At 42.8% G+C, this 27,098-nt stretch overlaps 1 protein-coding gene across 9 annotated transcripts in view; it reads left to right on the forward strand.

The window, feature by feature from the left end:
• ikzf4 (IKAROS family zinc finger 4) overlaps positions 1-27,098 on the forward strand; it is a 208,062-nt gene that overhangs the window by 115,175 nt on the left and 65,789 nt on the right. For all 9 annotated transcript variants that reach the window (XM_072567371.1, XM_072567372.1, XM_072567373.1 and 6 more), the window contains one exon: positions 9,323-9,427. In XM_072567371.1, coding sequence (XP_072423472.1) covers positions 9,323-9,427 — 105 coding nt within the window. The remainder of the gene's footprint in view (positions 1-9,322; positions 9,428-27,098) is intronic.

Consider the following 27,098-nt stretch of genomic DNA (forward strand, 5'->3'; position numbering starts at 1 on the left):
AGGTAAATCAGAGTTGACAAGACCAACATTTGAAACTTCAATGAAATGTTTTGAAGGGTTGACAGTCTGTCATGATCTGGTGATATTTGTATACCAATCTGGAGAGGCATGCATTGTTCTGTTACATTATTTGACACCTCCATGGGCTTGCTGCTGATTGCTTTCACTGCCAGCTTCGAAACGGCAGGTGAGTCCCAGGTGGACAGAGGAAGCACTTCAGTAATACCCTCAAGGCCTCACTGGCGCAGTGCGGCATTCCCACAGACACCTTGGAATCACTGGCCCAAGACCGGCTACAGGGGAGATCTGCTTTTATATTCAAGTCCTCTCAAAATAACTGCTATCATTGCATTTGCCTTCCTAACTACTGACTCAACCTACAAGTTTACCTTGAGAGAATCCTGGACTAGAACTCCCAAGTCTCTTTGCACTTCAGACTTGTGAATTTTCTCCCCATTTGGAAAATAGTCCATGCCTCTATTCTTCTTACCAAAGTGCATGACCTCTCACTTTCCCACGTTGTACTTCATCTGCCAATTCTCTGCCCACTCTCCTAACCTGTCTAATTGCTTCTGCAGCCTCCCTACCTCCTGAATGCTATCTGTCCCTCTACCTATCTTTGTCTCGTCTGCAAACCTACCCAGAATGCCCTCCGTTCCTTCATCTAGATCATTAATATATAAAGTGAAAAGTTGTGGTCACAACACTGAGCCTTGCTTCACTGGCTGCCATCCTGAGAAGGATCCTTTTATCCCCACTCTCTGCTTTCTGCCAGACAGCCAAACTTCTATCCATGCTAGCACCTTGCCTCTGACACCATGGGCCCTTACCTTACTCAGTAGCCTCCTGTGCAGCGTGTTGTCAAAGGCCTTCTTGAAGTCCAGGTAGATACCCTCCATTGGCTCTCCTTGGTCTAACCTGCTTGTTACTTCTTCAAAGAGTTCTAGCAGATTTGTCAGGCATGACCTTCCCTTGATGAAACCATGCTGTCTTTGACCTATTTTACCATGCATTTCCAAGTAGTCAGAAATCTCATCCTTCACAAGGGGTTCCAGGATCTTGCCCACACCTGAGGTTAGGTGAATTGGTTTGTAATTTTCCGTGTCCTGCCTTGCTCCCTTTTTAAACAGGTATCATGTTATCGATTTTCCAGTCCTCTGGGACCGTCACTGATTCTAGCGATTCCTGAAAGATCACCACTGACGCCTCCACTATCTCTTCAGCTATCTCCCATAGAACTGTGGGGTGTAGTCTATCTGGTTCAGATGATTTATCCACCTTCAGGCCATTCAGTTTTTCTTGCACCTTCTCCTTGGTGATGGTCACCATACTCACCTCTGCCCCCTCACACACTCTCAAATTTTTGGGATATTACTCAGGTCTTCCACTGTGAAGACTAACGCAAAGTAATTGTTCAGTTCCTCAGCCATTTTTTCTTGTTCCCCACTACTGTCTCTCCAGCGTCATTTTTCAATGGTCCAGTGTCTACCTTTGCCTGTCTTTTGCCATTTATATATCTAAAGACTTCTTTTATATTACTGGCTAGCTTACCCTCCTATTTAATGTCCTCTGTTGGTCTTTGTAAGCTTCCCAATCCTCTGGTTCTACACTGCCCTTCGCCACATAATATGCTTTCTCTTTTGCTTTTATGTTATCCCTGACTTTCCTAATCAGCCATGGTTGTCTCATCCTCCTGTACATTGCTTCTTTTTTCTCAGGAAGGATCTCTGCTGTGTCTCCTGAATTACTCCCAGAAACTCCTGCCATTGCTGTTCCACTGTCTTTCCTGCTAGATCACGTCTGTCTTTGTTTTTTCTCTGTCTTTAAAGAATGTCTCATGCATCAGAATGGTTAAATAGTTGGTTTATGTGCAAGGACATTCACTCTTCCAAGCTTAAGTTGTGCTGGAAATGGAAATCTCTTCTCTATTCACATTGCACAAAAATGTTGCGATGTGGTGTGAAAATTGCCTTGTTGCTTGACATTTAATGGACATTCATTTGATAGTACATATCATAGATTCTGCGGAACCGCTTGAGCGGAGATAGGGGATAACAATGCGACATGGGTCACTCCCACTTAGTGTGCAAGTCTTTAATCAGTTTGTCATTGTGCTGCGGTTCGTTGTTGGACACTATCCATTTTGGGACACCAACTAAACTGAATATAGTGCTAGTTGTGTCAGTAATGGTCATGCTTGTTGTGTTGCCAAGTCATTGAATAATTTAGAGGAATTTAGAAAAATAGTCTGTCATTAGGATATAATCTTCCCTGTGCACTGTGAATTCATCTGTTGCTACTTTTGTACAAGGAGTAGAGGGAACATTGTGAATGTAGAGGCACCCTTCGCTGCTGGAATTGATACGTTTGGTCATTGTTCACACTCATTCATGAGTTGATGAATGTCTTGAGTCATCCCTGGACTGTACAGAGATTCATGTGCCAATTGTGTGTTCAATACCATGTGTTCTTGGTTTAACATGGACATGATATCTTGATGTAATGCTTTTAGCATTAGAACTTGTTTCCCCTTGAAAATGACTTGTTGCACTATGCCAAGTTTGTCTCTGGCCAGAATGAACAAATCTGCCCAAGTTGTTCTTTAGTACTGTCAGATCATCAGATTATCTGTGGATCATGACTTTTTGCAACTCCTGTAATTGCCGTTTGCAACTGTTTGCATTGTTTCTCGACAAATGGTAATAGGTCAACCTTCAGAGCATCAACTTCGTAGTCAGGACCATCAGTGTGTGGGTTGAGAGGAATATTTTAGTTCTCATGTAGGTTGGGTAATCTACTTGACATGCCCAATGTAATCAATCTGATACCTGTCTCTTGTCTCACTTCAAAGCCATATCCTTGCTGATTTGATTGTGTCACATATGGGTCTGTTCTGCCATAGTGGGTGTGGTTTGAATCTCCATGAATTGTGTGTGTACTGGTCGTACTGCTGGACTGTAGGTATGTCCCAAGTAAAATATTTTGGGAAGCCAAGATGAGCTTGCTTCTTGCCATTGCAGTGTGATTCTACAAATGCACTGACTTGGTGATTCATTTTATGCTTTGAGACGGTCTCCCATTGACTAGATCATGGAGTGCCGTTTATTGAGGTACATAACTTTCGGAATGCATAGTGCTATAATGTTGACACCAGCACGTGTGTTGATTTTAGTTTTTAGTATATATCGCCTTGCCTTTTTAGGACATGTGATATTAATAATTATAAAAGCTTTAGATCACCTTATAACATTGACGTGGTGGATGAGGTTAACAATGTGAAAAGTTTGGTCATCTTCTGAAATTGTCTTTTGCTTAGTTGACTCTAAACCTTATTGATTGATTTGCATTTGTGCACCTTTTTATATCAACCTTTATTTCAGATTTCTAGCATCCACCATATTCTGTTTTTATTTTTCCCCGACTCATGTTGGAGTCTGTTAATCATGAAGTTAATTCCTACCTTGAGCCAGTCTTCAACAACTTTCCCGATCTTTCCTTGATCCGTCTGATTGTCCATGAAAAGACCATATACATTAATTCTGCGAAATCTCCCTTGCCGGCAGTAAGTTTTCAAGCTCTTTTCTCGAGATCTGTAGAATAGAGCTACATACGATGTTGCTTTTGAACAGTTGTCATTCAGTATGGGTATCACTTGGTGTCCAGTCCGTAATGAGGTTTCTGCTGCCCATGTCTTTTAAAAATGTTGTACTGGACCACCTTAAGCCACGTGTTTCTGACTTTGTGTCAGTGTTGATTTTTAAAATTGTTCCTTTCTTAAGAACTTTGCTGCTGTTCTGATAAACTCTTACTTCTGTATCGACCGCTGGGAATGCAATATACTAACTTCCAGCTTCTACATATTGCTGCAAGGGATGAACTCCGATTTCTCCAGTTTCCTCATTTCCCCTCCCCCCACCTTGTCTCAGTCAAATCCCTCGAACTCAGCAACACCTTCCTAACCTGCAATCTTCTTCCTGACCTCTCCACCCCCATCCCCACTCCGACCTATCACCCTCACCTTGACCTCCTTCCACCTATCGCATTTGCACTGCCCCTCCCCCAAGTCCCTCCTCCCTACCTTTTATCTTAGCCTGCTGGACACACTTTCCTCATTCCTGAAGAAGGGCTCATGCCCGAAACGGCGATTCTCCTGCTCCTTGGATGCTGCCTGACCTGCTGCGCTTTTCCAGCAACACATTTTCAGCTCTGATCTCCAGCATCTGCAGTCCTCACTTTCTCCTCTACATATTGCTGCCCAGACTTTGTTACAACTCAAACGTGTGTTTTTTTTTCCCTTGCTTTTAATTCTGGCAATCTTGGAAATGTCGTTTGTCTTAACTGGTATTCTAATTAGTAAAAGAAAGCTCTATTTTCTTGGTGGCTAATGCACTATCTATAGATTTGTGCAACTTTCTGTACTCAGAAACTGGTGTTGCTGAAGGGTAAGAAATCCTCCCTTTCTTTTGAGGGTTTTGTTAACTGCAGCTGTTGATCTTCGATTACTTTTCCAATATCTACAAGCTCTGTAAATAGATTAGCACGAATGACAGCAAGCAGTAGCAGACATTTAAGGCATATCAGCAAAAATACCTTCCAGAAAGAGGAATAATTCTGAGGGCTAACCAAGGAAGTTAGGGAGGGTTCTGAGGAAAGGTTACGGGACCTGAAATGTTAACTCTGATTTCTCTTTACGGATGCTGCCAGACCTGCTGAGCATTTCCAGCAATTCTGCTTTTGTTTCTGATTTACAGCATCTGCAGTTCTTTTGGTTTTTATTAAGTTAAGGAGAGTATTAAGTTAAAAGAGCATACAAGGAGACCAAAGTCAGTAATAACCTGAAGACTGGAATAAACTCAGACTCTAGCAAAGGAGGACTAAAAAGATGAGGAAAGGGAAAATAACTTAGCGAGGAACATAACAATTGACAATAAGAACTCCTTTAAATTTCTATAAAAAAGGAAGCTTGGGGTCAAGGTGAACACAGGCCCCTTAGAAAATGAATCTGGCAAGAGAGTTATGGGGAGCCAGGAAATGCAGGGGAGTTAAACAGGCATTTTGCATCCGTCTTCATGGAGGAAGATATTTTGAGCATTGCATTAACACTGAAGAGTAAGGGGAAGGAATTAACTATCAACACCATCACTAGAGTAGTATTAGACAAACTAATGGGGCAGAAGGCCCTAAAGAGGATGTTTAGATGATGGATGCATTGGTTGTAATTTTCCAAAAGTCCTTGGATTCTGGAGAAGTACCAAAGGATTGGAAAACTCTCTGGTTTGGGAAAGCAGCCTGTGACTAGCAAGGTCAAAGAGAAAGGAATGGCGAGGGCTCCAGAGGGGGGAACGTCTGAGAAGCGGCGGATGGAGCGGAACCATGCTCGGGGAAGGAGAGTACCTGGAGCAGTTGGCATTGAGAGGCCAAACCCAGGAGGCAGAGGGACTGGCACACTGTCACTCAGAGCCAAAGAGAGAGCTCAGTGAGCGCTGAGAATCGCTGCTCAATAGTAGAGCTGAGGATGAGGCAATTTCGTTTACAAGTCTGATCAGCAAGAGTTTGCAAGTGTTGAGAGTTACGGTAAATGTTGGAATTTAAGAGTATAAATCTTTATTTTTTGCATTGTTAAAACCTAAAATTGTGTTTAGGGAAGAGTAGATATTTTAAGTGATGAAATTGGAGCTGGTTCCTGCAGGTATTATAATATAAAAGATAGGCATTAGGTTCTCCCAGCAGAGAGTGTGAACAGCAAGAGTGTGTAAATGCTGGGATTTTAACTAAATGTGGGATTTGAAGGCAAGTCTAAGTTCGCTAATTATGGAGTCATAGAGATGTACAGCAGGGAAAGGGATCCTTCAATCCAACTCATCCATGCTGACCAGATATCCTAAATAAATCTAGTCCCATTTGCCAGCATTTGGCCCATTTCCCTCTAAACCCTTCCTATTTATTTACCCATCCAAATGCCTTGTAAATGTTACAATTGTACCATCCTCCACTACTTTCTCTAGCAACTCATTCCATACATGCACCACCCTCCGTGTGAAAAATATTGCCCCTTATGTCCCTTTTAAATCTTTCCCCTCTCACCTTAAACCTATGCCCTCTAGTTCTGGACTCCCCTACCTTAGGAAAAAGACCTTGTCTGTGTACCCTATCCATGCCTCTCATGATTTTATAAACCTCTATAAGGTCACCGCTCAGCCTCTGACGCTTCAGGGAAGACAGCCCCACCTTATTCAGCCTCTCCGTATAGCTCAAGCTATCCAACCCTGGCGACATCCTTGTAAATCTTTTCTGAACCCTTTCAAGTTTCACAACATCCTTCCTATAGCAGGCAGACCAGTATTACATGCAGTATGCCAAAATTGGTCTAACCAATGACCTGTACAGCTGCAACATGACCTCTCAACTCCTATATTGAAAGCTGCTATGGCAAGGGTGCAAAAAAAAGACCTACCAGGATGTTACTGAGACCAGACGGTTTGAGTTATAATAGAGGCTGGATAGGCTGGGACTTTTCTCACTGGAACACAGGAGGTTGAGCAATGATCTTACAGAATTTTATAAAATCACGAGGGGCATAGATAAAATGAATAGCCAAGGTCTTTTTTCTAGGGTAGGGCAGTCCAAAACTAGAGAGCATAGTTTTAAGGTGAGAGAGGAAAGACTTAAAAGGAACCTGAGGGACAACTTTCTCATACACAGGGTGGTGCATATATGAATCAAGCTGCTGGAGGAAGTGGTGGAGGCAGGTACAATTACAACATTAAAAGGCATTTGGACAGATGCATGAATAGAAAAGGTTTAGAGGGATATGGGCCAAATGTAGGCAAGTGGCACTAGTTTAGTTTGAGAAAGCTGGTCAGCATGGATGAGTTGGAACGAAGGGTCTATTTCCATGTTTTATGACTCTGAGTCTATAACTGCTAATATCACACCTCTATTCAAAAGGGGAGGGTGACGAAAAGCAAGAAACTGTAGGCTGATTGCCATACATCTACTATTGGAATCAATTATTAAGGAAGTACCAGCAGACCATTTGCGAGATCATAATCTAATCAAGCAGTCAGCATGGCTCCATGAAAGGGAAATTGTGTCTGAGTAATTTTTTCGAGTTTATCGAGCAATCTGAACCAAAGTAGATAGAGAGGAGCCAGTCAATGTGTCGTACTGGGACTTTAAGAAGGCATTCGATAAGGTATCACTCGGTACCTCTGCAGTGTTGGCAGTAATATTTTGACATGGATAGAGAATTGGCTTATGGACAGGAAACAAAACGTGGAGATGAGAGGTTCCTTTCCAGGTTAGCGATCTGTGACTAGTGGGTTCCACAGGGATCAGTGCTGGGACTGCAATTCTTTACAAAATATATTAATGATGGGAGGAAGGAAGTGTATAGACTCGAGCCAAGTTTGCAAATGACAAACAATAGGTGGAAAGGCAGGTTACAAGAGCGATAGTGAACCAGGTGAGTTTTTATAACAAGCGAATAATGGTTACACGTTTGACATTCAGCCAGCTTTTAATTCCAAATTTTTTGATGGAATTCACATTTCACCATCTGCCAGTTCTACCACCAGGAACAGTGCACTATGGTTAAAATTGTGTCCCAAGTGTGCACCTCTGGAAGTACATTGGAAAACAAATTGAGATAGACTTGTGTCGTTATTGACAGAATATGCTTCATCAACAGGGTTGTTTTTGTGTTCTCATAAACTCAATCTTTTTGTGTAGAATTAAGAACTGAGATTTTATTTAGATTTCCCAATCCACATGACACCACTGCTGGATGGTTTTTATAGAGATTCTAATAAAGCAAGCTTGTCCTTTCATGACACCTCTGCTCAAAATCTACATGCCCAATGAAGCAAATTCAAATAATGTCAACTTATGAATATGTTAATTTCCGTTCAAGGAAGCTTTGTTTGAGCCCCAGATTTTTGCATTGAATTGAAATGCTTGCAGGATTTGGTTTATGGTTGAAGCAGAACGTGATTTCTAATGCTGTTGTGCAAACAGAAAGCTGGTGTTGTATGGATGTAGTAAGTAGACCAAATCTTTGGGCTGAAAGACCTTTTTGCGAACAATATTTTGGACCTTTCCTGGACTTGTCATGTTCTTGGCTGACCCCAGATGGCAATCCTATCTCGTTTCTGAACGTTCAACTTGTGATTGGTTACTTGTTTTAAAAAGTTCATTTCATCATTTATAGTTAAGCAGAGTGAGGCTCAGGTGAAATTGGTGGTTGCTATTTCAACTTGGCAGAGTTTCCAGAAGCTGGAGTTGATTTAACAAAAGTAGTTTTTGTAAAATTAGCAAAACAGAGAATTAACTGGACTATACCTTTGTTTAAAATACAAAGCTATTGTGCCATGATATCAAGAATTTTTAAAAATTGTAGCATGAAATTCAGTCACTGCATTGTAGTTAATCTTGTGGAGTGGTAAGTGATGGCAATTTTGGGAATTGTGGTAGAGGCAGCTAATTTATGATGAATGTAATCGCATTCTCTCTCTTTCTTTCTCTTTCTCTTTTTGTTCTTCTGTTCCTCTACTCTCTCAAATTTAACTGTCCCAAGTTGCATTAAGTTTACCTAAAAAAAACTGTGACATGTTTCAGTATGCCATCCTACTTTCCAGGGACACTGCATTGCCAATTGAGTGCAAATAAATTGTAATGAGCACTAGGTGAAGTTTGATTAATGCTACACGTATAGATCAGTATTTCTGTGTGGAACTGTGCAGAATCCTATATCCAGTTTATCAGTGCAATCTAAATTAGAGGAAAACCTTTTGCAAGCAGCTATTAATGAATGAAAGATTAGTCATGTAATATGCTACAGTGGAATTACCCACTGCATTTACTTTACATCAAGTGAACTGAGCATTAGGATCCTGAATTATGTTAAGTCTTGATCAGTATTCTGTATCTGAGTCTTGAGCGTACATCAGATATTCTAAATTGGGACTGAAAATGAGAGTGGTTGAGAAATATTTGGGAAATGGATCAGCCATTATGTGAAATTACCTGACTTTTGCCGAGGATCTCATTGACCCTAAATACCAAGGACTGCTATTTAATTTTGAAAATGTATTGCAGTTGTACCTTATTTTATGTAACAATCTGAGATGTTGTTGAGTCCTCAGGATCTGATCCTAATTTGAACTAATTCTGAAAATTTAAGCTGTTGGTTCATGATACATCTAGCTGTGAGAATACCAGTCATGTCCACCTTTGTGATTTTTTGAAAAAAAGTTGTTCCACAATCCAAAATGGAAAAAAAAAAGTGAGCATGTTCCTAACAAATTATTAACTTTTCATACAGGGAGTGGTGACTCTTCAATGGACAAAGAGTTCTCTGGGGCAATGGTGGGCCCCACTGTGAGCACACCAAACAGCCAGCACTCTTCACCCAGCCGTTCTTTGAGTGGTATGTCTCTTTCTTTTTTTAAAAAAAAATGCATTGGTTTGATGTTTAATACATTTTTTCAGGCCAATTAGCTGAATGTAACCAAGAATTGATTTATTGAAAATTAATAGAGAAGTTGGCTCCAGTTTAGTTTTTCCTAACATTAAAAATGTTCTGCAATATTGATTTGGTCATCAAGTTGTATAACTTGCAAATGCTGAAGAAGATTCTGCATTGAAATGTTGAATTCAAACAGGCAGTAAGATTGCAATACTTTGTGTGCGTGCATTCCTTGGTATTTCAATAATTGTGCCAAAATCTGCACGTCTGGATAGACATTTAGTGCTGTCTTCAAGTTTTATGGATCAGATTAAGATTTGCTTTGAGGTGGGCATACTAATCTATTGATGATGCAACTTCTAATTGAATGAGCATTTAAGATTTGATGTTAAAAGTGTCCTGAAGCAAGACCTGTTGTTGGGTTAACATTTGGGGTTGAGGGGATGTGACCAAGGGCACTCATTTTTGGTGATTTAGCATGGAGAAAGGTTATATGTTATTTGGTGACTATGTTCCAGAGGGAGGCCAGTAATTGTCCTCCACAGAGAAATCCAGATAGTGATATCTTGTTTCTTCTTCCTCTCCATTTAATTAAAAGCTGTAAACAGGAACGGAGAGAGAAGGAAGAGTGGCTTCAGAGGAGTTATAAAGAGACAGGCGAATCAAGGAAATAGAACTAAAATTTTAAGAAAGTCTTTGAACAATTCATGACCTGAGATTCCATCATTTCAGTTACTCCCTTTCTGGGCTGGAGAAGTTGAGTGAATTGGAGGAGCATCATGTTTTTCAATAACACAAAAATCCTTACGTTGTTGACTATTGGCCTAACCTTGCTGTCGTGCATTTTTTTCATATTTACAGCGCAAAAGCAGCAGTTTTTTTTCCTGTGTGCAGTTAATGTATCATTAATGCTGTTTAAGAAAAACATTGCATTTCTTGAAAATGACTAGATTGGAATAATTTGATTTATTTGTCCACTTGTGTTCTTCATAGCAATGCAAAGACTTCTGAAATTCAGCATGCAAGTTTGGCTGGCTTGCAAGTTTGTGTCAAAGAATGGCTGAAGTAAAATCATTGTGTGTTTTCAGGAAAACTGGATAAATATTTGAAGTAAAAGAAGATATAAAACCATGGCCAAAGACTAGAAAAATGGGATTATAGTTTGATTGCTCTCGCAAAAAGCAAGCATACCCCTAATGGTCATCTTCTGTGCTGTTTGCATTTAGAATTTTGGGGACAAGTTGACTTACTTGTGATTCTAAATGCTGCAGGTTCCTATCCAGCACAGTGTTTTCCCAGTCTTACACTAATGGAGGCTTTTAGGAGAAAGTGAGGACTGCAGATGCTGGAGATCAGAGCTGAAAATGTGTTGCTGGAAAAGCGCAGCAGGTCAGGCAGCATCCAAGGAGCAGGAGAATCGATGTTTTGTGCATGAGCCCTTCTTCATTCCTGAAGGGCTCATGCCCAAAACATTGATTCCCCTGCTCCTCATTCCTGAAGAAGGGCTCATGCCTGAAACGTCGATTCTCCTGCTCCTGGGATGCTGCCTGACCTGCTGCGCTTTTCCAGCAATACATTTTCAGCACTAATGGAGGCTTGTCTGATTTCCTATCAAAGCCACTAAAACTCTTGATAACAAAACATGAGCAAATATGTTATTTATTTCAAAAACTTGTCTGTAATTAAAAGGTGCATCAGAGAGCTATATTTGACTCTTGGCCATATTTCCAAGCTATCTTTTGACTAACTATAAGTGAGACAAGGATAGGCTGTTTTCGACATGTGCATACATGAAGTTTACTCCATGTGCTCCGTTTTGTTCAAGTAATTTGTAAAGCTGGCTACTCAAGTCGTCAAGTGTAATATATTATTTCTATTAGCACGCAATGGTCAAGCTTTGGGGGAAAAAAGTTCTTGGTTTTGAGATTCTTGATTTTGAGAATCTTAGGTGATTGTCTCCTACATCCCATTTGTGTATTCCTAATTTGCGGCTGGCACTGTCTTACATCTGCTCCAAGTTTACACAATATGCTTCATTTCTGCTCCTTGTATGGAAATGCTCTTGTGTGTCTTGGCTATGGTCGCTTATCTTCTGGCATTAGGTTTGCCTTACTGTGTTAATCCAAACTATCAAAACGTTAAACAATGTGCAATATATTTTCGCTGCCTATAATTATTACAACCTCCATGGTTTTGGAGCAGTATTCTTGGTAACTGATCTAACTGTGGATTTCACATTCAGTTCACAATCCCCACTGAGTTAACTTGTCTCAGCCAGTTTGCCAGTGAGTATCTGACAATTGGCCACCAAAGCCTCAAGTGAGCAGATGTTGGCCAGTGCTCTTACTTCCTATTGGCATCTAGTGACCTCTTTTGGGAGATGGTTGTGTGCGAATGGTCAATTGAAGACAGAAATAGGTAAAAGCAATTAGGTAAATGAGGGTAGGGCAGTTGATGTAGAATCATTTGATTTCATACCATGTAGATAGAGGCCATTTGGCCAATCAGGTCTGCACTGACTTTCCGAACAACAGCCCACCCAGACCCACTCTGTCTTGTAATCCTGCATTTCCTATGGCTTATCCACCTAGCCTGCACATCCCTGGACACAATGGGCAATATAGCATGGCCAAGCCACCCTAACCTGCACGTATTTGAACTGTGGGAGTAAACTGGAGCACCCAAACGAAAAACACACACAGACAGTCGCCCAAGGCTGGCTTTAAACCGAGGTCCCTGACCCTGTGAGGCAGTTTATATGGATTTCACAAAGGCTTTTGACATGACCCCAAGTGGGGAAACTGATAAAGAAGGTAAAAGCTCATGGGATCCATGGTAATTTGGCAAGATTGATTCAAATTGGCTTGGTGACAGAGGGTGGTAGTAGAAGGCTGTTTGTGTGACTGAAGCCTAGTATGCAGTGGCATAACTCCGGGATCACTGTTGGGTACCTTTATGGTTTATGATATTCATAAATTATGTAGATGAGAATGTGGGAGTGATGATAATTAAGTTTGCAGATGACAAAAATTGGCCATGTTGTTGAGTGAGGAAGAAAGTGTTGAGTTTCAGGAGGTTATAAATGGATTGGTCAGACGGGCAAATCACTGGCAGCTGGAATTTCACACTGAAATATGAGAGGTGATGCACCTTGGAAGAATGAACAAGACAAAGGAGTACTCAATGAATGGCAAGAGACAGGGAAGCTCAATGGAACAGAGGATCTAGGGGTGCTTGTCCATAGACCCATGAAGTCAGCAGGACAGGTTACTTAGGGCAGTTAAGAAGACAGAAGGGATGATAGTCTATGCCATGATTAATAAAAGGAAGGATGTGATTACACTGCAGAGGGTGCAAAAGAGATTCATCAGGATGTTGCTTGAGATGGAGCATTTCAGCTGTGAAGAGAAGCTGGATAAGCTTGAGTTGTTCTCTTTGGAGCAGAGAAAGTTGAGGAGGGGCTTGATTGAGGGGCATGGACAGGGTGGATAGGAAGCAGCTGAGTTGAAGAATCCGTGATAAGGAGTCATAGTTTAGAGTGAAAGTTAGGAGGTTCAGAGGGGATCTGAGGGAAAATATTTTCACCCAGAGGGTGGTGGAGGTCTGGAATGCACTGCCTGGGAGAGTAGTTAAGGCAGGAAACTTCATAACTGTTTAAAAAGTACTTGGGTGAGCACTTGAAGTGGTGTAACATTTCAAGACTATGGGCCTAGTACTGGAAACTGTGGCTACTGTAGGTAAAAGTACTTTTGGGCTGAAGGTCCTCTTGTGTACTTTGTTTCTCTGAACACCAGAACTGGCTTCAATTCCATGCATCAGATGTTTTGATACAGGTGTAAGCATCTATAGTCATATGGCTGCCAAATTAAAAGGTCGCTGATCCTTGGAAAGTTCCAGAGTAAAGTATTCTAGGTGTTTGTCATTTGTTTAACTGTTTCTGCTTCTGCCATTTTGTCTTTCGGATATTGACAGAACTTCGAAAGGGAAGAGATGAACAGAAAACAGCTTGATTAAATGGAGCTCTGGTACTGAATGGTTGACTGCTATATGCTACTTTCAGCATTTATGCACCAACTTTGTACTAAAATGCTTATTTAGAAAAGAAATACCAGTCTTAAATACACTGAAGTCACCATCTTCCCATTGAGCTTTTCTGTCCACTGGGAGATTTGGTGTCCTTTCTGTTTACTTCTAATATTGCCATTTGCAAATATTTGTTCTTACTGTTTTAATATGCACTGGGGTTTTTCATGTCAGTGGTGGCCCTTGAGAGTTTCAAGTCACACAGTCATAGAGTTGTAAAGCACAGAAACACTTTTCAGTCCAACTCATCCATGCTGACCAGATATCCGAAATTAAGCTAGTCCCATTTTCCAGCTGTTATTGACCAGATCGGACCCATTCAAAATATTTTAAGAAGGTAGCCTAGACCTTTTCTTACCTTAAAGGTAGATGTAAAGTGTGGTGTTCCAGATGCAATGTGACTGGTCAAACCAGTCAACATTAAGCAAAACTTGATCTATTAAACACTCTAGCTAAAATACAAACAAAAGAAGGAGGAATTTAGAATAACTTGGCTATTGGAAAACTTAACCAAATAGTAGATACAGTACCCATTACTAATTAACTGTTCCATTATAGTAACATTCCATAAACATACCTCTTGGCAAGAAAAAAAGCAAATTCAGATACAGATTCTTGCAGCAGTTCTCCAATCCAGGAGGAAGAAATATCAAGAGAAAATTCAGAGTGTGTAGCAGCCAAGAGACATTCACTGAAGCTTCCAACTCTTTTGAGACCCCAAACAGATTCTGCTACTAAAGCTAAGAAAAGAAAACTAGAAAGCCTGGTCTGAGAGAGCTGGCCCATACCCAGGCTGCTTACATTGTTCCAACTTTTTAAAAAAAAAAATCACCCCAAGGTCTCAAGTTGTTTACTGAAGTCATCTTCAATAGCCAGTTTGGCATCTCTGCCTTCTAACCTCTCTTCCAACAAAACAGGACAAAATAACCTTTTGAAGGGATAATACAATAAGCTTCAATCTGCAATTTGAGAGGGAGTGGGTACAATCGGAAGTGACAATATTTCAGTTGAATAAAGGGAAATATGGAGCTATGAGGGAGCAACTGGCCAAAGTTCAATGGTGCAATACCTTAACAGGAAAGACCATGGAGGAACAATGGCGGATATTTCTGTGTATAATGCAGAAGTTGCAGGATCAGTTCATTCCTAAAAGGAAGAAAGATCCCAGGAGGAGACATGGGCGGCCGTGGCTGACGAGGGAAGTAAAGAAACATATAAAGTTAAAAGAGAAAAAGTATAACTTAGCGAAGATAAGTGGGAAAACTGAGGACTGGGAAGCTTTTAAAGAACAACAGAGGATTAGTAAGAAGGAAATACACAGAGAAAAAATGAGGTACGAAGGTAAACTGGCCAAAAATATAAAGGAGGATAGTAAAAGCTTTTTTAGGTATGTCCAAGGCAAAAAAATGGTTAGGACAAAAATTGGGCCCTTGAAGACAGAAACAGGGGAATATATTACTGGGAACAAAGAAATGGCAGAGGAATTAAATGGGTACTTCAGATCTGTGTTCACTGGGGAAGACACAAGTAATCTCCCTGCGGTAATAGTGGCTGAAGGACCTGAACTTAAGGGAATTTATATTTGCCAGGATTTGGTGTTGGAGAGACTGTTAGGTCTGAAGGTTGATAAGTCTCCGGGACCTGATGGCCTGCATCCCAGGGTACTGAAGGAGGTGGCTCGGGAAATCGTGGATGCGCTGGTGATTATTTTCCAGAGTTCAATAGAATCGGGGTCGGTTCCTGAGGATTGGAGGGCGGCTAATGTTGTGCCACTTTTTAAGAAGGGTGGGCGGGAGAAAGCAGGAAATTATAGACCAGTTAGTCTGACCTCAGTGGTGGGAAAGATGCTGGAGTCTATTATAAAGGATGAAATTACGGCACATCTGGATAATAGTAACAGGATAGGACAGAGTCAGCATGGATTTATGAAGGGGAAATCATGCTTGACTAATCTTCTTGAATTTTTTGAGGATGTAACTCGGAAGATGGATGAGGGAGATCCAGTGGATGTAGTGTACCTGGACTTTCAGAAAGCTTTTGATAAAGTGCCACACAAGAGGTTGGTGAGTAAAATTAGGGCGCACGGTATTGGGGGCAAAGTACTAGATTGGATAGAGAATTGGTTGGCTAATAGGAAACAAAGGGTAGTGATTAACGGCTCCATTTCGGAATGGCAGGCAGTGACCAGTGGGGTACCGCAGGGATCCGTGCTGGGACCGCAGCTTTTTACAATATATGTAAATGATATAGAAGATGGTATCAGCAATAACATTAGCAAATTTGCTGATGATACAAAGCTGGGTGGTAGGGTGAAATGTGATGAGGATGTTAGGAGATTACAGGGTGACCTGGACAAGTTAGGTGAGTGGGCAGATGCATGGCAGATGCAGTTTAATGTGGATAAATGTCTGGTTATCCACTTTGGTGGCAAGAACAGGAAGGCAGATTACTACCTCAATGGTATCAAATTAGGTAAAGGGGCTGTTCAGAGAGATCTGGGTGTTCTTGTCCACCAGTCAATGAAGGCAAGCATGCAGGTACAGCAGGTCGTGAAGAAGGCTAATAGCATGCTGGCCTTCATAACAAGAGGAATTGAGTATAGAAGCAAAGAGGTGCTTCTGCAGCTGTACAGGGCCCTGGTGAGACCACACCTGGAGTACTGTGTACAGTTCTGGTCTCCAAATTTGAGGAAAGACATTCTGGCTATTGAGGGAGTGCAGCGTAGGTTCACGAGGTCAATTCCTGGAATGGCAGGATTGCCTTACACGGAAAGACTGAAGCGACTGGGCTTGTATACCCTTGAGTTTAGAAGACTGAGAGGGGATCTGATTGAAACGTACAGGATTATGAAAGGATTGGACACTCTGGCAGGAGGAAACATATTTCCGCTGATGGGGGAGTGCTGAACCAGAGGACACAACTTAAAAATACGGGGTAGACCATTTAGGACAGAGATGAGGAGAAACTACTTCGCCCAGAGAGTGGTGGCTGTGTGGAATGCTCTGCCCCAGAGGGCAGTGGAGGCCCAGTCTCTGGATTCATTTAAGAAAGAATTGGATAGAGCTCTTAAAGATCGTGGAGTCAAGGGTTATGGAGATAAGGCTGGAACAGGATACTGATTGGGAATGATCAGCCATGATCATATTGAATGGCGGTGCAGGCTCGAAGGGCTGAATGGCCTACTCCTGCATCTATTGTCTATTGTCTATTGATTGCATTGTCACACAGCATTTAGCCCATATCCCTCTAAACTCTTCCCATTTATGTACCCATCCAGGTACCTTCTAATGTTGTAATTGTACCAGCTTCCTCCACTTCCTCTGGCAGCTCATTCCATACACACACCACCCTCTGTGTGAAAAGGTTGCCACTTAGGTCCCTTTTTAAATCTTCACCTCTCACCTTAAGCCTGTATTCTCTAGTTTTGGGCTCCCCTACCCTGGGGAAAAGACCTTGGCAATTCACCCTATCCATGCCTCTCATAATTTTATAAACCTCTATGAGGTCACCCCTCAGCCTCCGATGCTCCAGGGAAAACAGCCCCCTATTCAGCTTCTCCCTATAGCTCAAATCCTCCAACCCTGGCAACATCCTTGTAATCTTTTCTGAACCCTTTCAAGTTTCACAGCATCTTTCTGATAGGAAGGAGACTAGAATTGCATGCAATATTTCAAAAGTGGCCTAACCAATGTCTTGTACAGCCACAACATGATCTCCCAACTCCTATACTCCATACTCTGACCAATAAAGGAAAGCATACCAAAGACCGCCTTCACTAGCCTACCTACTTGTGACTTCACTTTCAAGGAACTATTAACCTGCACTCCAAGGTCTCTTTGTTCAGCAACCCTAGGACCTTACCATTAAATGTGTAAGTTCTGCTCTGATTTGTTTCTCCAAAATACAGCACCTTGCATTTATCTAAATTAAACTCCATCTGCCATTCCTCATTCCATTGGCCCATCTGATCAAGGTCCTGTTGTAATTTGAGGTAACCTCCTTCGCTGTCCACTCCAATTTTGGTGTCTTCTGCAAACTTACTAACTATGCCTCCTAAGTTCACATCCAAACTATTTGTATAAATGACGAAAAGTAGTGAACCCAGCACCGATCCTTGTGGTACACCACTGGTCACAGGCGTCCATTCAGAAAAGCGACTGTCTTCTACCTTTTTGAGCCTTTTCTGTATCCAAATGGGTAGTTCTCCCTGTATTCAATGAGATCTCACCTTGCTAACCAGTCTCCCATGAAGGAACATTGTCAAACACCTTACTGAAGTCCATATAGATCATTCTGCCCTCATCAATCCTCTTTGTTACTTTTTTTAAAAACTCAAGCAAGTTTGTGAGACATATTTCCCACGCACAAAGCCATGTTGACTATCTCTAATCAGTCCTTGCCTTTCCAAATATATCTAAATCCTGTCCCTTAGAATTCCCTCCAATAACTTGTCCACCACTGATGTCAGGCTAACCAGTGTCTAGTTCCCTGGCTTTTCCTTACCACATTTCTTAAATAGTGGCACCAGGTTAACCAACCTCCAGTCTTCCGGCATCTCACCTGTGACTATCAATGATGCAACTATCTCAGCAAAAGGCCGAGCAATCACTTGATGTCAGGCTCACTGGTTGTTGTTCCCTGGCTTTTTCTTGCAGCCTTTCTTAAATAACGACACCACATTAGCCATCCAGTCATTCAGCAACATACCTGTGGCTGTCAATGATACAAATATCTCTGCTTGGGGCCCTGCAATTCCTTCTCTAGCTTCCCACAAAGTTCTTGGATACATCTGATTATGTCTCTTTATGCATTTTAAGACCTCCAGCACTTCCTCTTCTGTAATGTGGACTCTTTTCAAGATATCACTATTTATTTCACCAATTTCCAGAGCTTTCATGTCTTTCTCACAGTAATTACTGATGTGAAATACTCATTTAGTATCTCTCCCATTTTCTGTGGTTCCACACATAGATGGTGTCTTTGATTCATAAGGGGCCTTATTCTCTCCATAGTTACTGTTTTACTCTCAACGTACTTGTAGAATCTCTTTGGATTCTCTTCCATCTCATCTGCCAAAGCTATGGAAAAACAAGGACTGCAGATGTTGGAAACCAGAGTCTAGATTAAAATGGCACTGGAAAAGCACAGCAGATCAGCAGCATCCGAGGAGCAGGATGTCATGGCCCCTTTTTGCCCTCCTAATTTCCCTCTTAAGTCTACATTACTCCACCCAGACTCTCCAAGGGATTCACTTGATCCCAGTTGTCTGTAACTGACATGTGTTGCCTTCTCTCGTCAGCCAGTGTTCCCTACTCCTGCCAGCCTTGCCCTTCACAATAACAGGAACATGTTGGCCTTGAAGTCTCATTATCTCACTTTTGAAAAACTCCCACTTGGCAGATGTCCCTTTACCTGCGAACAGCATCTCCCAATCAACTTTTGAAAGTTGGCTTTACCCCAGTTTAGAACTTTACCATGTGGATCAGGCCTATCCTTTTCCATAACTATTTTAAAACAAATAGAATTATGGTCACTGGTTCCAAAGTGCTCCTTGGCGAGCACCTCAGTCACTTGCCCTCCCAAGAGAAGGTAGAGTTCATCAGTCTTACCTTGTTCTGTGCCATGCTTTTGCCTGCCTTGTCTATTTAACTTGTTCCCTTTTAATTTCTGCACTTCAACTTTCAGTTTTGTCTCTCTAATGCTTCGGATTTCAGCCATACATTCTCCACCGCGCCCCCCCACCCACCCACACTCCTACGGACCCTAGTTTGAAACCCTGTCAAGTGGCTCTAGCAAATCTCTCCCGCCAGGGTATTGGTCCCAGTTCAGGTGCAACCCATCCCTCTTGTACAGCTCACTTCTGTTCCAGAAGAGATGCCAATGATCCAAAACTCTGAATCCTTGCCCCCTGCACCAGCTCCTTCGCCATGTATTCATCTGCCCCATCCTCCTATTCCTAGTCCTGGTGCCAGTTACTAGTGAGTAATGCAGAGGTTACGACCCTTGAGGTCCTGCTCTTTAATCTCCTGCCAAAGTCTCTGTATTCACTCTATATCATCCACACATGGGTTTTTACAAATGAAACCAGTCTTGTCCTCATCTGATTGCCAGTATATGTTTTCCAGACTCCATCGAAAAGCCTGCACATAACATTGCTGTTTGTAGTGGTTTTACTCCTGTCCAGCACAGGCCAGACTGAACCTGAGGACTTTTTCCAGTCTGTTTGACCTTCCAGTGCGAACACCCAGCAGTGCTGAGTGTTGCTCACAAATTGGCACATTTTGATCAGAAAAGAATAGCTTGAAAATCCAAGCCTCAACAATTGGAGTCGCAAAATGTGCTGTCTTATTGTAAGTCATTTTCAGTGTTGATAAATGTCTGATTGGAAGAAAGAAAATAACATGGTGAAGCTTTTCTACTTGGAGGCATTTACTGTACGGAGAGGTTGTTGCTGATTGTTGCACTTCTGGTTTCTATACACTTAACAGTACTTTATTGAATGAGTCTGAAAAGAGTTTTTATTTCTGAGTAAATACCAAAATTTTGTTATTCAGCACATCAAGGTGAAATGTTCCACTTATGGATGCAGTATTAAGGTAGCATTCACACAGGGCTGAATGCAAGGAAGATGTGTGAAACCATCCATTATGATGGTGCTGGGAAGAGATCCACAAATTTGTACTTCAGTGACTGCATAGAGTATAAATCACCAGGCTTCTTACTGTACTAGGTAAAAACAATAACTGCAGATGCTGGAAACCAAATTCTGGATTAGTGGTGCTGGAAGAGCACAGCAGTTCAGGCAGCATCCAACGAGCAGTGAAATCGACGTTTCGGGCAAAAGCCCTTCATCAGGAATAAAGGCAGTGAGCCTGAAGCGTGGAGAGATAAGCTAGAGGAGGGTGGGGGTGGGGAGAGAGTAGCATAGAGTACAATGGGTGAGTGGGGGAGGAGATGAAGGTGATAGGTCAGGGAGGGGAGGGTGGAGTGGATAGGTGGAAAAGGAGCTAGGCAGGTCGGACAAGTCAAGGGGACAGTGCTGAGCTGGAAGTTTGAAACTAGAATGAGGTGGGGGAAGGGGAAATGAGGAAGCTGTTGAAGTCCACATTGATGCTCTGGGGTTGAAGTGTTCCAAGGTGGAAGATGAGGCGTTCTTCCTCCAGGCGTCTGGTGGTGAGGGAGTGGCGGTGAAGGAGGCCCAGGACCTCCATGTTCTCGGCAGAGTGGGAGGGGGAGTTGAAATGTTGGGTCACAGGGTGGTTTGGTTGATTGGTGCGGGTGTCTTGGAGATGTTCCCTAAAGCGCTCTGCTAGGAGGCGCCCAGTCTCCCCAATGTAGAGGAGACCACATCGGGAGCAACGGATACAATAAATGATATTAGTGGATGTGCAGGTAAAACTTTGGATGTGGAAGGCTCCTTTAGGGCCTTGGATAGAGGTGAGGGAGGAGGTGTGGGCGCAGGTTTTACAGTTCCTGCGGTGGCAGGGGAAAGTGCCAGAATGGGAGGGTGGGTCGTAGGGGGGTGTGGACCTGACCAGGTAGTCACGGCGGGAACGGTCTATGTTATGTAGAACAGTTATGGCTATGTAGAACAGTTGATCTTCCGTAATTACACCGGCAACACTCCCCACCTCTTCCTCCGCTACATTGATGACTGCATTGGCGACACCTCGTGCTCCCACGAGGAGGTTGAGCAATTCATCAACTTCACCAACACATTCCACCCTGACCTCAAATTTACCTGGACCATCTCTGACACCTCCCTTCCCCTTCCTGGACCTCTCCATCTCCATTAGTGACGACCGACTTGACACTGACATTTTTACAAACCCACCAACTCCCACAGCTACCTGGCTTACACCTCTTCCCACCCTATCTCTTGCAAAAATGCCATCCCATATTCCCAATTTCTCCGCCTCCGCCGTATCTGCTCCCAGGAGGACTAGTTCCACCATAGAACACACCAGATGGCCTCCTCCTTTAGAGACCGCAATTTCCCTTCCCACGTGGTTAAAGATGCCCTCCAACGCATCTCGTCCACATCCCGCACCTCCGCCCTCAGACCCCACCCCTCCAACCGTAACAAGGACAGAACGCCCCTGGTGCTCACCTTCCACCCTACAAACCTTCGCATAAACCAAATCATCCGCCGACATTTCCGCCACCTCCAAAAAGACCCCACCACCAGGGATATATTTCCCTCCCCACCCCTTTCCACCTTCCGCAAAGACCGTTCCCTCCGTGACTACCTGGTCAGGTCCACACCCCCCTACGACCCACCCTCCCATTCTGGCACTTTCCCCTGCCACCGCAGGAACTGTAAAACCTGCGCCCACACCTCCTCCCTCACCTCTATCCAAGGCCCTAAAGGAGCCTTCCACATCCAAAGTTTTACCTGCACATCCACTAATATCATTTATTGTATCCGTTGCTCCCGATGTGGTCTCCTCTACATTGGGGAGACTGGGCACCTCCTAGCAGAGCGCTTTAGGGAACATCTCCGAGACACCCGCACCAATCAACCACACCGCCCCGTGGCCCAACATTTCAACTCCCCCTCCCACTCTGCCGAGGACATGGAGGTCCTGGGCCTCCTTCACCGTCGCTCCCTCACCACCAGACGCCTGGAGGAAGAACGCCTCATCTTCCACCTCGGAACACTTCAACCCCAGGGCATCAATGTTGACTTCAACAGCTTCCTCATTTCCCCTTCCCCCACCTCATCCTAGTTTCAAACTTCCAGCTCAGCACTGTCCCCTTGACTTGTCCGGACTTGTCCAACCTGCCTAGCTCCTTTTCCACCTATCCACTCCACCCTCCCCTCCCTGACCTATCACCTTCATCTCCTCCCCCACTCACCCATTGTACTCTATGCTACTCTCTCCCCACCCCCACCCTCCTCTAGCTTATCTCTCCACCCCTCAGGCTCACTGCCTTTATTCCTGATGAAGGGCTTTTGCCCGAAATGTCGATTTCGCTGCTCCTTGGATGCTGCCTGAACTGCTGTGCTCTTCCAGCACCACTAATCCAGAATTCTTACTGTACTGTTTGCTTGTAAAGTTGAAAATTACTGACAGGGTAGCATGATAATGGAGGAAGTTTTCCAAGTTTGTTTAGAAAATTAAATTGAGAAAGTGAACTTTGAACATGTTTTTCCAACTAAAATTCATCAAATCATTAAATTCACATTCTAGAGCACTAATATTTTTGAACTAACTATTGATGTTTATACCATTCAGCAATGTTCCTTGCTGCCATTTACGGAAATGCAGCTTTTTATCCTGAAGTTTGTTTCTGTTTTTGTAATTGTCTACTTTCATAACATTACTCAATTCTGTTCTTGCCTCAGTCCATCTGCTGCTGAAGCCCTCATCTGAGCATATGCCTCCCCCACAAATTCCATCCTTCAAATGCTCAAGCTTATCCAAAACTCTGCTGCCTGAATCTTGTCCCACACCAAGTCTTCCTCATTTATCTTCCCAGTATGCAATAACCTAAATTGACTCCTGATCCACCAGTACCTCCAACTTAAAATTCTCTCCTCTTCCTCTTCAATGCCTTGTAGCTTTGTAACCATCTCAATCTGCATATTGACTGAGAACCCTGCAATCTTCCAACTCTGGCCTCGTGTGCATCCCGTATTCCCATTCTCCCACTGTCTGGCAATTGTGCCTCCTTAGGCCTCGACCATGTCCTGTTATATTCTTCTAACGTTCTACCCTCCGCCTCATTCTTTTCAAGTTCTTGCAATCCCATCTCTCACTCACTCAGTTTTGAGTCACTTGTCTTAATGTCTTTTCTTGGTTCTGCAAATCATCTTGTGATATTTTTCTACATTAATGCCAAGTTGCCTTTTTACATCACGGAATGAGGGAGGGGGCTACAAATCTATTTTTCACCTGGAATATTTTAATAACAACTGTTGTGGCTTTTGACAATTGTCAAAGCCTCAATTGCAGTCACTGTAATGGTGAAAGTGGGCTGATAATTTTGAGCTGCTGTCGTAAAGTTTTTGCTTGGTACTCTGGACCACTACAAATAACAGTCACAAGACCATAAGGTATATAGGAGCAGAATTAGGCTATTCAGCCCATCCAGTCTATTCCCCCATTGAATCACAGCTCATGAGCTTCTCGCCCCCATTCTCCTGCCTTCTCCCCATTATCCTTGAGCTTTTTACTAATCAAGAATCTATCTATCTTGGTCTTCAAGCACTCAATGACTTGGCTTCCATAGCCCTCTGCAGCAATAAGTTCCACAGATTAACCACCCTCTGGCTGAAGAAATTCCTCCTTATCTCCATGCTAAAGGGTCATCTCTTCAGTCTGAGGCTATGCCCTCAGGTTCTAGTCTCTTCTACTCGTGGAAACATCTGCTCCATGTCCACTCCATCCAAGCGCCTCAGTATTCTGTAAGTTTCAATCAAAGCTGTGTACACGCACACCCCCAATCCTTATACACTCCATTGAATACAGACCCAGAGTCTTCAGCCGCTCCTCGTGATAAGCCCTTCATCCCCAGAATCATTCTCGTAAATGTCCTCTGGACCCCCAGCAATGCCAGCACATCCTTCCTTCGATATGTAGCCCAAAATTTCCCTCTATATTCCAAATGCAATCTGACCAGAGCCTTATACAGCCTCAGCAGTACATCCCTACTCTAGCCTCTTGAAATAAATGCTGACATTGCATTTGCCTTCCTAATTATCAGTTGAACCTACGTGTTAACTTTAAGAGAATCCTGAAGTAGGACTCCCAAGTCCCTTTGTGCTTCAGATTTCCAAAGCCCTTCTCCATTTAGAAAATAATCTATGCCTCTATTCTTCCTATGTGAATAGTTGTGATTCCAGCATGGAACCCTGTGGAACTCCACTAGTCACTGGCTACCTTCCCAAAAGAGACCCCTTTATCCCTATTCTCTGCCTTCTGCCAGTCAGCCAATGCTTTATCTATGCCAGTATCTTGCCCCTGACAGCACGGCCTCTTACCGCACAGAGGGCTCTAAATAAGGTATCTCGTCAGAGGCCTTCTGGAAATCTCGCTCTCCTTTGTCTAACCTGCTCAAAGAATTCTAACAGATTTTTCAGGCATAATCTTCCCTTGATGAAGGAAGCTGTGCTGACTCAGCCCTATTTTACCATGCACTTCCATGTGCTCTGCAGTCTCATCCTCAACGATGGACTCTAAAATCTTACCAATGAATGAGGTCAGGCTAACCAGCCTGTAATTCATGAAAGATCACCACCAATGCCTCTATAATCTCCTCAGCTGTCACCTTCAGAACTCAGCTGTAGTCCTTCTGGTCCATGTGATTTATCTACCTTTGGACCTTCCAGCTTCCCCAGCACCTTCTCCTTAGTGATGACCGCTACATTCACCTCTGCCCCCAACTCTGTTGACAGTCTGGTATGCTGTTGGTGGGTCTTCCACTATGAAAATTGATGCAAAGTACCTATTCATTTCCTCCGTCATTTCTTTGTTCCCTATTACTACTACTCCAACCTCGTTTTCTCTTGGTACAATGTCTACTTCTGCCTCTCTCTTACCTTTTAGATATCTTTAAAAACTCATGCAATCATCTTTTATATTACTGTATAGGTTACTCTCCGAAGGGGTAAATGTAGGAGAATGGGTCTGGGTGGGTTACGCTTCGGTGGGCCGGTGTGGACTTGTTGGGCCGAAGGGCCTGTTTCCACACTGTAAGGAATCTAATCTAATATCATCTTTCCCCGCCTTTCCTTTTTTTAGTTGTCCTCTGCTGGTTTTTAAAGACTTCCCAATCCTCTGGCTTCACACTAATCTTCACCACATTGTATGCTTTTTCTTTGGCTTTTATGCTGTCCCCAACGTCCCTTGTCAGCCATGGTTGCCTCATCCTCCCCTTGTGATGAATTTCTGCTCTGCCTCCTGAATTAACGTCAGAAATTCCTGCCATTATTGTTCCATTCTCTTCTCTGCTAGGCTGCCCTTCCAATCAACTCTGGCCAGTTCCTCCCTCATATCTTCATAGTTACCTGTACTCAATTGTATCATCTGATTCCAACTTCTCCCTCTCAAACTGCAGAGTGAATTCCATCATATTATGGTCATGGCCCCATAGGGGTTGCTTCACTTTTTAAGCCCCTGATCAAGTCTACCTCATTACACCACTAAATCCAGAATTGCCTGTTCCCTAGTGGGCTCTCCCATAAGCAGATCCAAAAACAACCCATCTCGTAGTCATTCTATGAATTCCTTTCCTTGAGATCCACTATCAACTATATTTTTCCAGTCCACTTGTATATTGAAGTCTCCCTTAATTATTGTAATAGTACCTTTTTTACATGCCTTTTCCATCTCCTGATATAATTTCTTCCCAACATCCTGACGACTGCTGGGACACCCGTCAGTCTTTCTTTGTGATTCCTTAACTCTACCCAAACAGATTCTATGCCTTCTGATTTGATATCACTTCTGGCTGTTGATTTAATTTTATTCCTTAGTAACAAGACAACCCCACCCTCTCTACTCATCTGCACGATACGACGTGTAGCTTTGGATATTTAGTTTCCAGCCCTGATCCCCGTGTAGCCATGTCTCTGTGATACCCACAGCATTGTATCTGTCTATTTCAATCAGTGCTATAAGCTCATTTACCTTGTTTCGTAGCAGCAGTATAAAAGGCAAAACAAAAAACTTGCAATCATACAATCTTGTCTTGTTTCTTGGAAACATCTGAAAGTGCTTCCCTTCTAACAAATGCCTTTAACGTACAGAGCTTATATAAGCAACTGACACAGGGAGTTGTGCAAAGTAAGAGCTGATGAGCTGCAATGAAACGGATGCCCAATAATCTGTTTTATGTTTTAGTGTTAACTGGGATACCTGCCAAATATCCTATTTTCAAGGATTAACATGGAACCCTTTGTGTCCACCTGAATAGCTAGAGCCAGCAGCATGTAGGGGGCTTCAGTTCAACATTTTAACCACAAACTATCACCTCTGACAATGCAGCATCTTCTGAGTACTGCACTGAAATGTCAGCCTAGTTCATGTGCTCAAGTTTTTCCATGGAACTAAATTCATACCCTTTGAATCAGATATAAAAGATCTTGCTGAACCAAGCTGACACAAGTTCGGGATCTCAATTTCTGGGGAAAGGAGTAAACCTAACAGCTTAGGAATTGCTAACATGGTGGAAGGCTTATTACTCCTTCTAACACTCTGTTGAATTGAAGCATACTAAGCCAAAGAATCTCTTCCACATATTGTGACATTATACAAACCTAGCGAGTTTTGAAAACATTTGTAGCTCAGGTTGAGGTGCTGGATGTAGGTTTGCTCACTGAGCTGGAAGGTTCATTTTCAGATGTTTTGTCACCATACTAGGTAACCTCTTCAGTGAGCCTCCAATCTTTTTAGTTGGGATCTGTTTTCTAGGGAATGCATTCAAATCTTACCTCCTAACTTGGAAAAGTGTGATATCTGAGTGTTGAGATCAAATACGTTGTTCTTTGGTCAGATTCCTCCCTGTGGATTCATCTGGGATTCAGTAATTGAATTCAGTCATA

This window comes from Chiloscyllium punctatum, chromosome X (assembly GCF_047496795.1).
Source record: "Chiloscyllium punctatum isolate Juve2018m chromosome X, sChiPun1.3, whole genome shotgun sequence".
Taxonomy (NCBI): domain Eukaryota; kingdom Metazoa; phylum Chordata; class Chondrichthyes; order Orectolobiformes; family Hemiscylliidae; genus Chiloscyllium; species Chiloscyllium punctatum.